Source organism: Centruroides sculpturatus, unplaced genomic scaffold (genome assembly GCF_000671375.1).
Source record: "Centruroides sculpturatus isolate CEXI.00-Female unplaced genomic scaffold, Cexi_2.0 scaffold1480, whole genome shotgun sequence".
NCBI classification, from domain to species: Eukaryota; Metazoa; Arthropoda; class Arachnida; order Scorpiones; family Buthidae; genus Centruroides; species Centruroides sculpturatus.
This window is the reverse complement of record NW_019385817.1, coordinates 1-14,803: the sequence shown is the minus strand read 5'-3', so window position 1 is coordinate 14,803 and position 14,803 is coordinate 1. Positions and strand designations below refer to the sequence as shown.

The following is a 14,803-nucleotide window of genomic DNA, read 5'->3' as shown; positions in this document are numbered from 1 at the left end:
AAAAGTAAAAATTATAGAATACATATTTATATATTACTTAGAACGTAGAAACTTTTTATTCCAAAGCAAAAAGACTCCTCTATCTTTATTAGAACTCTGTTTATTGAATCTTTTATTCTGAGGTCATGTGATGACATCAGAATTTCCGGGTCTCTTTCGGTAACAAGTCCGTCCCTGGTCGGAGTTGGTAGATTTTTACGCGACTTCACAGCCCTGATTCCAATCAAAGATGACACCCAGATAGTTTACTTCATTAACTGTTTGTAGTAGAGTATTGTCATGGTATATTTTAGTTTCTTTTTCAGATATTTTGCTATTATTGCGAAAAACAATAATGTTGGTTTTAGCCGGATTTATTACTAAGTGAATTGATTTAAAATAAAGATTTAGATGGTTAATTTTTCTTTGTAATGATATTTTGATGGTCTGGTAATTAGTATTACTAGATCATCTGAGAATAGTATCTAGTGAAAGATTCTGTTATTTATTTCAATACCATTGGTAGAATTATGAAAAAGTTGATCAATGCTGAGTAGATAGAAATTAAATAAATATGGTGAAAGGGGATCACCTTGGAGAACACCACGAAAAAAAGTTAGAGAGGGGGAAAGGATCTTGTCTTGTTTGATCTTTATGTTATAATTTGAGAAAAGCTTTTTTATAGTAGATACGAATCAGGTACTTGCACCGCAGGCTTTTAAATTATTTACTAGTAGTGGGATATAGATTGAATCAAAAGCTTTTTGTACAGTATTATCATTTGTAATATGAATATTGCTGATTCAGTTCCTTTATTTTTGGTAAAAGCATTTTGAAATTTAGCTTCCAGATCAGTAACTTTAGTCTATTGTTGAAATTTATTTGACAGTATTGAGGTAAGGCATTTTCTTATAGTTGATAATAATGCTATAGGTCTGTAATTATTAAGGGAAAGTTGATCACCCTTTTTTATGGATCATAGTAAGAATAACTGTATTCCAAGAATCAGGAAAAGAAGTGGCTTTGTACAGTACATGGCATTAAAGAGATATAACAATTTTAACCTGGAGTTATTTGGAAGCATTTTTAGAAATTTAGTAGGAATATTATCATTTCCGGGGTTGAGTTGCTCTGTTTTCTGAATTGCTTCATTCAGTTCTTCAATAGTAAAATCAGAGTCTAAATATTTGTTATAAGCATCAGTGTTTATTATTGGTAGTAGGTTTGAATGAATTTTTGAGAATCTTTGATAAAAATTTTTCCAAATATCAAAGTCAATGATTGGTGAATTTTCAGTTAGGTTTGATTTAAAATGGAATCTTCTTATTGTAGACCAGAATAATTTACTGTTTTTACTATTTTTTGATTAAGTTTGATTCAAGTTTCCTGAAGTAGTTTTTCTTTTTTGTCTTGAGTAAGTTGTAGGATTGTTTGGCTTTCTTGTAATTAATAAAATTATCATCATTAGAGTTTAGTCTGAAAATTTTTAGTTTAGATTGCTTTTCTATTTTCATTTTATGACAATCAAAATTGTACCAGATTTGTCTGAATCTATTATGAAGGTTTCTTTTTTCATTATTATTGTATACATAATCATTCATTATATTTGTCATTAATTTATAAATTTCTTCACTATTGTTTTCTGTTATTATCGGAATGTCAGTAAATTGTTTTTCAAATTCTATTGAATATCTTGAAGTTTTGTATTTTATTCTTTGACTTTTAATTGATAAGTTTTCTGATTTCTTAGTCGAAAATAGTAAAAATTTTGCTATTGCAGGTAGGTGATCGGAGATGTTGAAAGTAGTTGTGGTGAAGTCCAGACAGCAATCCAGTAGTAAGTCTGAGTAGATTGTATAGTCAATAGTAGATTTTCTGGCATATGTTAAACAAGTGTATTCTGCAGGAATATCAGGCTTGAGGCATCCATTTATTATGTACATTTTAAGATCCATTATTATTTCTATTAGTTTTTCCCCAGTCTATTAAGCTGTTTATCTTTCGATTGATGAATATTTTGTATTAGAAGATTAGGTCCATCATATTTAGAGTCCATTGTTTCACCGATTCTTGCATTAAAATCTCCTAGTATAATAGAGTAGGGAGCTGTATGTTGCCAAATATCAATTAGTTTGGAGGTTTCATTTAGATTTGTTAAATCATCAGGAGGGATATAAACAAGTATTAGAGTCATTAGTTTATTAGTTATATTTGCAAAAATGAGTTTGTTGATTGAGATAAGAACCAGGATGTAGTTGTTGGATTTTTTTGTATTATTTTACAAAAATCTTTTTTATTAATATATAGAGACACCACTCGGACAACCTGGGCCTATTGGTTTATGTGCCACTAGCAGACCCCGCCACGCTTTGTTGTGGCTCAGAATGTATCTATTATAAATGTATAACACTTCCCCCGTGGAGGGAGAATTTTTTGAAAAATTTCTTCTTAGTGTACATTCTCTTGACGTACCCTGTTAAAACACAATCAAAAACGGGAAAACCCGCATTTAAAATAGTATAATAGAAGCCAAGTTCTTCAGAGTAAGCCTTAATCCTGTCTCTCTCCCTCGCGGGGAGAATATCGAAAAATCCCTTCTTAGTGTACATTCTGTTGATGTACCCTATTAAAATGCAAAAACCCACATCTAAAGTAGTATAATAGAAGCCAAGTTCTTCACAATAAGCCTTAATCCTGTCTCTCTCCCCCGTGGGGGAAATATTGAAAAAACCATTCTTAGTGTTCATTCTGTTGACGTACCCTATTAAAATGCAATCAAAAATGCAAAAATCCACATCTAAAATAGTATAATAGAAGCAAAGTTCTTCACAGTAAGCCTTAATCTGTCCCTCTCCCATTACTGATTCTATTATAAATTTATCAAAAAAATTTGACTTATAAGTTAATTCAGAGGTTATCCAAGTTTCTGTTATAGTGAAGATATTGGGTTCAAGCTTGGAATAAAAAGTGTTGATTAGAGGAATTTTATGTTTAAGGCTTTGGCTATTCCAGTTGACAATAGTAAATAATTGGTTGTTCAAATAAGTTTTATCATATTGAATTTTACTTTGCTTCTTAGTATATCAGCTTGTTGTATTTGTTAACCTAGAAGACAGAAGAAAGGTATCCACATGAACTAATTTCCCAGTATTTAAACTGTAAGTTAATTTTTTACGTTCATTTATTAAAGTGTCATTACTTAGTTTGACCTGAGGATTATGTTTTTGCAGTTCGTAGAAAGTTGGGAGTAAGTATTTTCGTCTAATCCTTGAGTTTTTTGTTAAGTCCATTCTTCTAGCAAATTCTGTTGTTTCTTCCATATAAAGGTAGAAAAAATGCAATCACAAATATGATTATTGCCAAGAGTTAGTCTTATAGTTGAATTTGGTGATTTAGTGAGTTGAACTATTTCCAGGATGTCTTCTTGAGCTATGTTTTGCAAGTTTAATGAGGTAGTAATAAAATTATGAATTTCTAGTCTAGAAATAGTTTTAGAATTGGGATAATTATATATAATTATATTATTGTGGTGATGATCATTAATTAAATAGTCCATTATAAATTAAATACAGTCCTTATCTACTTGTAATTTTTCGACCTGTTGTTTTAGGTTTATTTATTTATTCTTCCATTTTTTCTGCTGTTCTTTAGTTTTACGGACGTTTTCAAGTATAAGGTCAAGATCTTCTTTTATAATGATCATTTAGCTAAAAAGTTTATTGTTAGAAGTGTTAATCAAGTTGGAGATTTTGTTCCATAAGACTGCTGTAGAGATGTCTTGTAGATTGTCCGGTTTGTTAAGTAAAGTAGGGTCGAAGTTAGTTGACTCACCTGAGAAACTATGAGTGCTTAGTTGTGACAAATTCTGGTTAGGGTTCATGTCCTCTGTGAAGTCTTCATGAGAGTTTTTTTCAGAATTTAAGTTAAAATCCATTATTAACCTGAAGTTTGATGAGGATGGTTGATTCTTTTTGCTTTCTGGTTTAAAGCAATTCATTGGCAGTTTTCCCTGCTTTGGTGGAGAACGTTGCATTTTTACTTATATTATTATTACCTCTGGTGATATTAGTTAAAACAAATATAAACTTTTATAACACTTTAAGTTAGTCAGAATCAATCAACACTTAAACTTTATGCAAATAATAAAGTGAACAGGAAAAGTCACCAGCAGTCTTGATGGTTGGAACACATCCCCCAAAATTAATAATTATATTTAATTAATTAATTTAGATTAAACTGGAAGAAGAAAATTGACCCAAAGCGGGACCTGAACCCATAACTCCCGCTTACCGTGCGGATGCACTGCCAGTTATGCTACCTGAACCTTCAGTCCAATCTTCTCTTCCATTAAGATATAACCATCTTAAACTTATATATACTGGAAGAGGAAATTAGGATAAGAGGAGGATAGCATAACTGGCAATGCATCTGCATGGTAAGCAGGAGTTGTGGATTCAAGTCCTGCTTCGGGCCAATTCTCTTCATCCAGTTTAATTAAATTAATTAATTAAATATTATAATTATTAATTTTAATACGAGATGGTGCCTAATGCCTCATTCTAGTGCCAAATTCATTTCTAATTTATAATCATTATATCCAAATTTGGCCCGATCATTTATGGCAGTTGTGGGTGTATATTTGCTTAATATCAGATTTTGATTGCTGTGTATATTAAAAATAGTTTTAATGGAATGCGTGTATCAAACATTAACTGATTCAAGGATATAGTTTATCAATTTTCTGGCAATAACTGATGTCAGGTAGTTAGTTTTTCATTTGTTCAAATAAAGCATTTGCATTTTCTAGTGTCAAATCTCTTCATGATATCTTGGCAAGAGTCTAAAAATTTACAAAATTACATGCCTGTTATCTAGCAGCTGCTGCAAGTAGAATCACTACACTATGTGAATATGAATGTTTGTGTTACTGAGTGAATCAGCTATGATCACCAGTAATGGCCTCCACATGTCACAGAGCATGCCATTTAACAGTCAATGTCTCAATTAAACAGTATAATGTTCTCAAATCAAAACAAATTCTAATTATTTTCTTGATTTGTTTTTGGTAATTAGGATTTGCTCCAAATTACTACAGTTACTACAATTAACCCATTGACTCTAATAACCAGAATCTACTGTAATTAATAATTCAGTAACATTTAGAAAAAACATATTTTGAAATTCTTGAAGATAAAGTCATACAATCAAACTATAAGAGTTTAGTGTGAAGTAATTTCTTATATTCTAATACATTATTGAATAAAGTCACTATTTATAACTTTTATAATTAAACAACAATATAATAAAAATTTTAAATATTTTAAAAAATACATACTGATGTTGAAATCCATTCTCTTCCATACACATATGCATCACCTAACATTGAATCTAATGTTCCTTGGACATCTAACAAACTCTCAGGTAGTAACTCTTGGATATCAGAATTATAGACAAGCGTTTGATTTATCAGGCTGCTTGTAACACCAACAAGATGCATGCTTTCACCATATATCTATAACAAACAGTTATTTTAAAAAAGTGACATTTATAGAATGTTTTAACTATAATTTCAGCACAAAATTATTTTATAATTTAATTATTTACAAAAAAATTTTTTGAAGCAAAAATAAATTTATTAAATCTGAATTTTCTTGATCTATTTAGTTCAGTTTTTGTTTTACATTGATGCTTTTCTATAAACAGTCATGTGTATATATTAGTGATGGACAATTAACCGCATAAAAAAAATAATCAGGCAATTTAATCAGAATCAAGCAAATCCCATCACAGTTTTGAATTCTTAAAACAATTCTTTCACATTTAATAAGAAAATTAATTATTTGTTTCAGTCAAAGATTATAAATTTTTAAAATTACAATAAGAACAATTAAGCATTAGTTTCTTGGAAACTTTTGTGTTGACAAAGCAGACTACACAACACCCCATATACAAGGTGAAATCCATCATGGTGGACTTTTCTTTCATATAGTCAGTGTGACAAGAGATTGCACTTAATCTAAACTAATTGTCCCCATTTTAGAGACAATAGGGTGACATTAAGGTTGCCATCTGGCTAGTATTGGGCTGGCTTGACCAGAAATCTGTATTCTGTATCTGTATATAGTAAAAGCAAAATGTTCTGTCACTGTCTCAAATAATGTATATTTAAAATTAATTTATTTACAATTTGCAAATTTCAAAAGTTTTGAACAGTTTTAAAAACATTGTTTTAATTTTCAATTGATTTGATTTTAATTAATTTTGATTTTGGTTTCAGTATTGATGTAAAGCCAGAGTTTTAATTATTATTTTATTATTTTTAGTTTTAATTTATTCAATATTAATTTAGTTTTAGATTTTATAATTGTTTTTAATAATTTTTATTCATTTATTTAATTATGCATTAATTTTGATGACATTTTTGAATGCTTCATTACAATTTTTTAAATTAATTGCAATTATTTTTTTTTGCAATAGAACTATAGAAATTGTTTTAATGTTGTTTCACACAAATGATAATCAAATTTAAATTTATTTTAATTTTTTTAGTAATTTTGTTAATTTTTGTTTTATAAATTTGCTTGCTTTAAAAAAGTTTTTTTAAAATTATAACTGAGTGAAGATTCAATATCAGTTGATCAGTTTTTTCAGGTCAATAATATACAGCCTCTAAATAATGAAATTCATCTTCAGTCCTATTTCCCTTAGCAGTGTTTGGTATTTTATTTAATAATTTTTTTTTTCACTTTCAGACTATATGGTTGAACCCAAAACTGTTCTTAAATATTTCTTGATCTGTGGCAAAAAGATAAATGCATGCTCCTGTTTACAATGCAAAATTCAATATATAAGTGCAATTTGTTATAATAAATTTTAAGATAAGGGTGCTTTAAAGCACTATAACTGTTATAGCAATTTTTAATTATAGTTTTTTTTTATGCCAGGAAAATGCATGTAATGATTTATACTTAAAAAGTGAAGAAACAAAAAATATCTTTATTGATAATCCAGTCAAAAAACAAATTGCATAGAAATGTCACAATTAATTTTGTTTCACTCACTATAAATATTTTTTTAAACAAAAAAAAACGATGTAAAAAAACAAAAAATAAGTTTTTGGAAAACTTTTGTTATGAGTTCGGCTAAAGAATAAATGTTATAAATTGAGTACTGTATACAATAACATGACTAAGATATGAATATCCAATTATGAATTTCAACTAGGCAACTAATAACCACAGTTTTTCTTGGTCAATTAAAACTTATCTATTTAATAAATTTTTTTCTTAATATTTCTTGACATAAAATTATCTCTAATAATAAGCTGAAATAAATTTACTTGTCTATAATACAGTATTATCCCAGACTTACGCAATAGGTGGGACAAAGTGATAACCACGTAAGTCAAATTTGTGTAAATCGGGGTATAATTTCGTAATTTGTGTAAAATCCAAATCGGATGTACGTAAGCTAATAAATGTTCTCGTTAATCTTATCTCGTCTTTTCATTCGTTCACGGTTATAAGAAATCACCAGATAGTCTCTCAAGTCTCCGTAGATATAACAAACACAGAAATAAATAACACAAAATAAATTGTAGCTATGTGTTGATTCCATGCAGCACGTCTGAACGTGTAAGCTAAACAATAGTGTGGGAGGAGTGAGTAATCAAGAGTTGTGTGGCACTCAAACAAAAGACAAATCGACGAGGTTTGAAAATCACATAACTCCGGGTTTGCATAAGTTGAGGTATTACTGTATTTTTGTTAACTTGTACACATTTTGTTTATTGTAATTTATTCTTTTGTATCTTTTAATTTATAATTTATTCCCTTTATGGAGTTAATTTTTTATTTTAAAAGGATGTAAAAAAATAACATTTATTTACCTGGACAGCAAGAAAAATTGTTCCAACAACTGCAAGAATAAATACAATCAAAATCACAGCTATACTGGTAAAAGTATCAATTGAACCTTCAAGAATTGAGGTAATCTGAAATTAAAGTTAAAAAATTATTATAAATCAATAATAAATTCAATTTTATGTTAATAACTGTAAAAATTTATTTGGAACAAATATAACTAATAAAAAAAGTAAATTTATTATACAAGATACATTTAAAATCATAAAGTTAATTTTGGAAATCAATAAAATTAAATTTTAATTACTATTTCATTTTCTTAAAATATATCATTTAGAACAAGTGTCTCAAACTCAAACACAGCAAAGGGCCAGTCAAATAGATGTATATCAGATGCGAGCCATATTCAAGAAATTATTCAGTAAACCAAAACATGCTGTAATTTAAAACAGGCTCTAACAAAGGCCCTTTTGTTGCCAGGCCTTTATGACTTGCATAAACAGTTTAACATTTGAATTTTTCTGTTTTAATCCCTGCAAGATTTTAGAAATATTGATTTTTAGAAAAGAAATTATCAAGGCTGCAGGCCAGATATGAAGCCTTAACAGGCCACAAGTTTTTGACCCCTGATTTAGAAGATATTTTTTAATTAGAAAATTCTGATTAAAAGTTAATTAGCTAAAAAAGTATCATAAAAAAAAATAAATTATTATATTCAAATCACTTAAGTCATTAATATATCCCTAAATATAATATAATTTAAAATGTTATGAAAAGTAAATGAAGAAAAATTGTTGAAATTTTTATTAACAACTAGCAGACCCTGCCATGCGTTGTTGTGGCTCAAAATGTATCTATTATAAATGTATAACACTTCCCTCGTGGGGGGAATTTTTCGAAAAATCCCTTTTTAGTGTATACTCTGTTGACATACCCTATTAAAACACAATCAAAAATGCAAAAAACTGCATCTAAAATAGTATCAATAGAAGCAGAGTTCTTCATGGTAAGCCTTAATCAATGTCCATCTCCCCCCCCAGTGGGGGGAATCTCAACATGTATATTATATAAAAACACGTACGTATTCAAATGCAACATTGTGTCAAAATTTCAAAGGAATCGGTAGGAACAAACGAACATTACATTTTTATTTATATATAGTAGATAGATAGATGATCTACTTTACTTCATATGAACCTCACAGAAAAGCAAACTTAGGTCGTCATACTCGCGGAGTTAGTGCCATCTGTTGGACATAAAAGCCTTAATCCTAGATGATATCTTTTAATTTATATGAATGCTTAACAGAATAATATACAGCCTGTGTCCACCCTGAAGTTCCATTCTAAATATTGGTGAAAGAATTTTTGAAATCGGATGAGTAGTTTTGGAGATTACCTCCTACATCCAAACTTACAAACTTTACCTCTTTATAATATTAGTATAGAGTATAGATGAAATATTAATCATATAATTTTAAGTTTGGAATATAAAGTTTATGCCCATAATTTTCATTTAATATACAAGTATAATATATTGTGAGATTACGAGGGCACAGGGTCAATTCCCTAATTGCCACTTACACATCAAGTTGGTAAAACTTGTCTGCATTGTCATTCGGATGGCTTTTATCAAGTGGCGAGGGAGGTGAGCAAGTCGGCAGGTGTCCTTTCAGAGACAGGAGACAGGTTTAACAAAATAAAGCATTTATTATACAGCTAACACTAAAATACAGGAGGCTACACAGAGTTAAATGCATATATCTGTAGGTTATATAGGCTAGATGTGATTAACATAAGATTACAAAGTCTATGATTGACAACTGCTTAGTCTATTGTATGACAGCTATGCCTACTTCCGTTACGAGAGAGAGAGAGTTCGCAGTCTGCTGATAATTACCTCTAAAGTTGGAGGAGTCCTATATGTGGTGATGACAATTCTTTATGGAAGCGTTGGGCATTGGTGATGTCTTCTACCATTGTCTTCTCCAGGGACTAGGTTGAGTCCGTTGCATGGAGGTGTGGGAGACGAGGAATCACTAAGTCCAAAATATAACTTCCATGTGCAAACTCCCGACTGGTGGCTTGCACCTTTTATATCATTGTCGTGGGAAATCTAACACGTGATCAACTTTAGTTGTCGATGACGGTGCATTCTTGCCAGCTATGTGTCAACTTTCCCACTGACTTGTTACTACAACCGGTGACTTCTGATCTAATTTCTCCCTCTCCATTTTTTCTAACGAAGATGTTTACATTGTGGAAACAATTGACATTAATTTTTGAATTTTAAGAGCCCCGTAAAAATCTGCAGGTTCACAATATCAATTATGCTATTCAAAAGTAAGTCTTTTCTAAATATGTATTAATTTAGATGTGATAAAATTAAATGCTAATATATTTCTTTAATGATTACTTTATCAAAAAGTTTTGAGTTGAAAGTTTACAAATAAAATTAAAATAATATATCAAATTTTATAACTCTCAACATAAAAAAACTAAATATTTTAAGAGCAATAATTATATTAATTATATTTATGTATTCTATGTAATATATAAACATATTTTTTTGTTTTATATTGTAATTTTATTTTTAAACATAATTTTGAAATGACATGTATGTATAAATTATATATCTATATACACAGTATACACTAAGACAAAATCTATTTCCAATTCATCAAGGTACTTGTGTATGAATTATTTACAGAAACACCACCAAACAATCACCTAAATAATTGGGCTATAACTCTGCTAATTGAATAATTAATATTAAGTAATTTGCTACTAGAGCCGTGATTAACCGCATAAGGTTATATCTAAATTTAAATGCATGTGGAAGCAAAGGCTTGCTTGGGGTCCAGGTGGCACAACTGGCAAACACACTGCACAACAAGCAGAGGTTGTGGGTTAAAGCCCCGCCCCGGGTCAGTTCTTTTCTTCCAGATGGCTCTAAATTATTGAATTAATTATTAAAAATTATAATTATTAATTTAGTTAAGAGATGACACCTAATGTTTACCTCTAGTAGCAAATTACTTAATATTAATTATTAAATTAGTGGAGCTATAGCCCAATTATTTAGGCAATTGTTTAGTAATGTTTCTATATACATATTGGACTACACAATTTTTGTTATGAATTATTTACTTTAACTATTACGTTAACTATTCTTTCACTCTTTATACTAGGATACATATTATTTACATCTAATGATAACATTTTATAATTTCCTTCAATTTTAACCTCTTTTGAACCATTCAAAAATTCTGTACTTTTTATAATATTTTTTGAATTGTCTGGTATTTTTAACTTTGATTTAATAAGTGTTTCTAAATTATATAAACAGTAATATTTTATATCAATGAGTGGTCTATATTTTACTGGTTCTTTGTGTTTTAATTCTAATATTAATTTTTGGGATACAATGACCATAATTATTTACAAATTTTACTTCTTTTTAAATTACCTTTTTAATTTCTAGTTTTTTAGTTTTATTTTTCAATTCTTTTTTAATTTTTTCTGTATGTTTACTTTTTAATTCCTCATGCATACATTCAAAATATCTAGAATTATTGATTCATAATTTTGACAATTCATTATTATACTCTGCTTAGATTTCATGTTTCTATAGGATAAAGAATAGAGATGTCAAGAGACTGAATAATTTCAAGTACTGGTATTTCTTATATGTAGGGATTAAAAAACAGAAATTTTTTTGAACAACAGATGTTTTCCTGAGTGTGCAAGAAATCCGTTGTTCATGATAAAACGGATTCTCAGAACAACAGATAATTTTCAGTAGCCCAAGCGATCCATTAAAATGATATTATGTATGTATAATTTCAAAAATTTTTCATTTATGTAACAATCATCATCATCATTATCAATAAATTAATAAAATTTGGCTGTGACATATAGTTCTCTGTTTTTAAGAGATAAAAAAAACTGTGAAGATATCTACACAAAAAAATGACGTATACCTATAAATTTCATAAATCTTATTATATTGATAAGTTTTATGTAAATAAATTTATTTGCTTCTTTATTTTCCCGATTTATTTATAATTTAACAACAAATTTTACAGTAAATAATTTGTTGGGTACAACTAATATATATATAGTTTACATACATATAAAGTTTTATTATGATATTATAAAATTAATTTATATCTCCCTTGTTTATTAGTAATTAACAGGAATTTAAGTTTTAAATATTGGGTTGGGAAAAAGAAATCCATTATTTTTATGTTTATTTCAAGACTTTATTTAACATGGTTCAGATTGTTTGACTTGGGTCAAATATGAACTGTTTTGTTTTATAATTTGTTGCCATTTTAAAGGTAACTTCATAATACCTCTCTCACAGAAGCCCTGGACCCTATTGGTGAAAAACTCAACTAAGCGATTTTCATAATCTTCTCTTAATGCCAATTTCTTATCACTAAGGAAGTTTTGCAATGATAAAAAAGATGGTAATTACTTGGTGCCAGGTCCAGACTATAAGGTAGATGCATCAAAACTTCCCAACCAAGCTCCCAAAGTTTCTGGCAAGTCACTATAGACATGTGTGGCCTGACGTTGACCTGATGAAACAACACCTCTCCTGTTGGCCAATTCTGGCCGCTTCTGTTCAATCACTAGCTTCAAACGGTCCAATTGTTGACAGTAGAGGTCCAAATTTAGTGTTTGGTCATATGGAAGCAGCTCATAGTAGATGATTCCTTTCCAGTCCCACCAAATGCACAGCAAAACCTTTCTGGCCATTAGTCCTGGTTTGGCCACCATTTGAGCACTGGTTCACTACATTTTGACCACGATCATTTTCACACAATACTGTCGTATGTAACCCATTTCTCATCCCCAGTCACCATCTGTTTAAGAAATGGGTCGATTTCATTCTGTTTGGCCAAGGCTTTGCAGATGGAAATTCAATCCATGTTTTTTTGCATCAATTCATATGGCACCCAAACATCAAGCTTTTTTTTGAATCCAGCTTTATGCAGATGGTTTAAAACTGTTTTGTGGTTAATCTTTAACTCCTAGGCGATGCTACGACTGCTAACATGCCTGTCTACTTCAATCATTTCCATGATTTTATCAACATTTTCAACGACGGGCCTACCTATGTGAGATGCATCTTTAACATCAAAATTACCAGAATAAATCAACAAAACCAAAATTGCACATAATTGACGGTGACAGTATCGAGACCATAAACACCATTCACATTTTCAGTTGCCTGGCTTGCATTTTTGCCTTTATCAAAGCAAAATTGTAAAACATATCAAATTTCCTCTGCTAACTTCCATCTTTTACACCCTATAACTCAGAGTTTTTTGATTGGTTGATTCACAAATCTTCTAATCCAATTACCGATATTTTGAACGAAATCATACTTACTAAACCTTTACTGTCCGGTACTTCTTAACTATTCATAAAAACAAACGTTTTTGGCCTCAGTCGAGGTCTGCTTCAGGTTAAAAGAACAATCGGATTCCACTCTTAGAATGAATGTTTAGTTCATTCTAAGAGTGAAGCAGATTTCATCAATTCTTTATGAGATATATACCACTACAGCTATCTAGCAACAAAATAATGGATTTCTCTTTTCCCAACCTAATATAAACACCAAGGTGTAATTGTTATTATTACACTTTCAATATGAAAACAGTCTAAATCCATAAATCTTAATTAGAAATTTCTCAAAATTTGAAAATATACTTTAATTACCATTTTATCACCCTGAGCCATTAATCTCCATAACCCTCTTACTGGAGATGGTACTAAAGCATCTCTTCTAACTTCACACCAGTGGCAACAAACTTTCCAAATTGCATTAAATTTCAATCCAATAAAACTCCACAACCCAAAATGAGATCCTAAAATATAACATTGTTTTATTAAAATAATATGCTTATCAATCTTATTACACTGAGAAGTAAATATAATGTGATCGAAATCATTCAATTTTAATATAAAATTTGATTAATAGTTATATTAATTATCTGTACTGTATATATGTATATACATTATCTGTGCATGTTGGGGGGACTTGGAAGAACAAGTACCAATGCATTTGACATTGGTCCTTATGCTTCCAACCCACAGTTATAAATGTATTTCAAAAATTTTAAATTTATGTAACAATCATCATCATCATCATGAAATGAACAGCCAGATTATTTAGCCTTAATAGCCTGATAAAGGAATTACTAAGTAATTTGGCAGGAGGTAAGTGGTCAAGCTGTCAGACTAGAAGCGTGTCATAAGTTCAGGTTATCTGTATTTAAATATTTTCTATTAATTTTTAAATAATTGTTCTTTTATATCATTTACTTTTGTTCTGTCTCAATGTAAAATTCTTTGTTGTTAAATGCCTAATTACCCTGTTAATCGAATTGAAAACATATGCAATATGTTAGTTCACTGCCGACATGTAATTACAGTAGATCCCTCTATAACGCATAGATACGTTCCTCATTATACGAATTTCGCATTGTAGGAATCCTTAAATACATGAGCCAATCGCAGCCCGACACATGTGAAGTTTACGGACTACGGCTGTTTGAAAGGTTTTCTTCCATAAAATTAATAGATTCTAGACTAATTCAACTTAACATTTCCAAAATACGTATAATTTTTTGGGAATAATCCGTATAAACTATGCTATAAATAAAAAATTGTAGGATTACTTACTAAGTGTGCACCGTTTGACGTCGCCATTGCTTAAGCTTGTGTTCGTCGCGGACCAGCACACCAAACGGTTATTTTTCTGCGAAAAATTTGTTGAACTTTGGAGACATTTTAATAGAAATAATTTTTATGGCCGTTGAATAAGAAATGTTTCTTTCACAAGAAATGTATAAAATTACAGTGCTGTATTAGACTTACGGTACCTAATTTACATACTGTACAGATAATAGTAAACTCAACTTACTCGCCTAAACTCTCTGTAGTGTG

The 14,803-nt window shown here is 29.7% G+C and overlaps 1 protein-coding gene across 1 annotated transcript in view; it reads right to left on the bottom strand.

The window, feature by feature from the left end:
- Positions 1 to 13,813, bottom strand: part of LOC111642300 (transmembrane protein 245-like) — a gene marked incomplete at its 5' end in the record, with an annotated part of 67,921 nt that extends 54,108 nt beyond the window's left edge. The window contains 3 exons of the mRNA XM_023388634.1: positions 5,315 to 5,491; positions 7,868 to 7,972; positions 13,574 to 13,813. Of these exons, the coding sequence (XP_023244402.1) occupies positions 5,315 to 5,491; positions 7,868 to 7,972; positions 13,574 to 13,813 (522 nt within the window). The remainder of the gene's footprint in view (positions 1 to 5,314; positions 5,492 to 7,867; positions 7,973 to 13,573) is intronic.
- Positions 13,814 to 14,803: the final 990 nt, after the last annotated feature.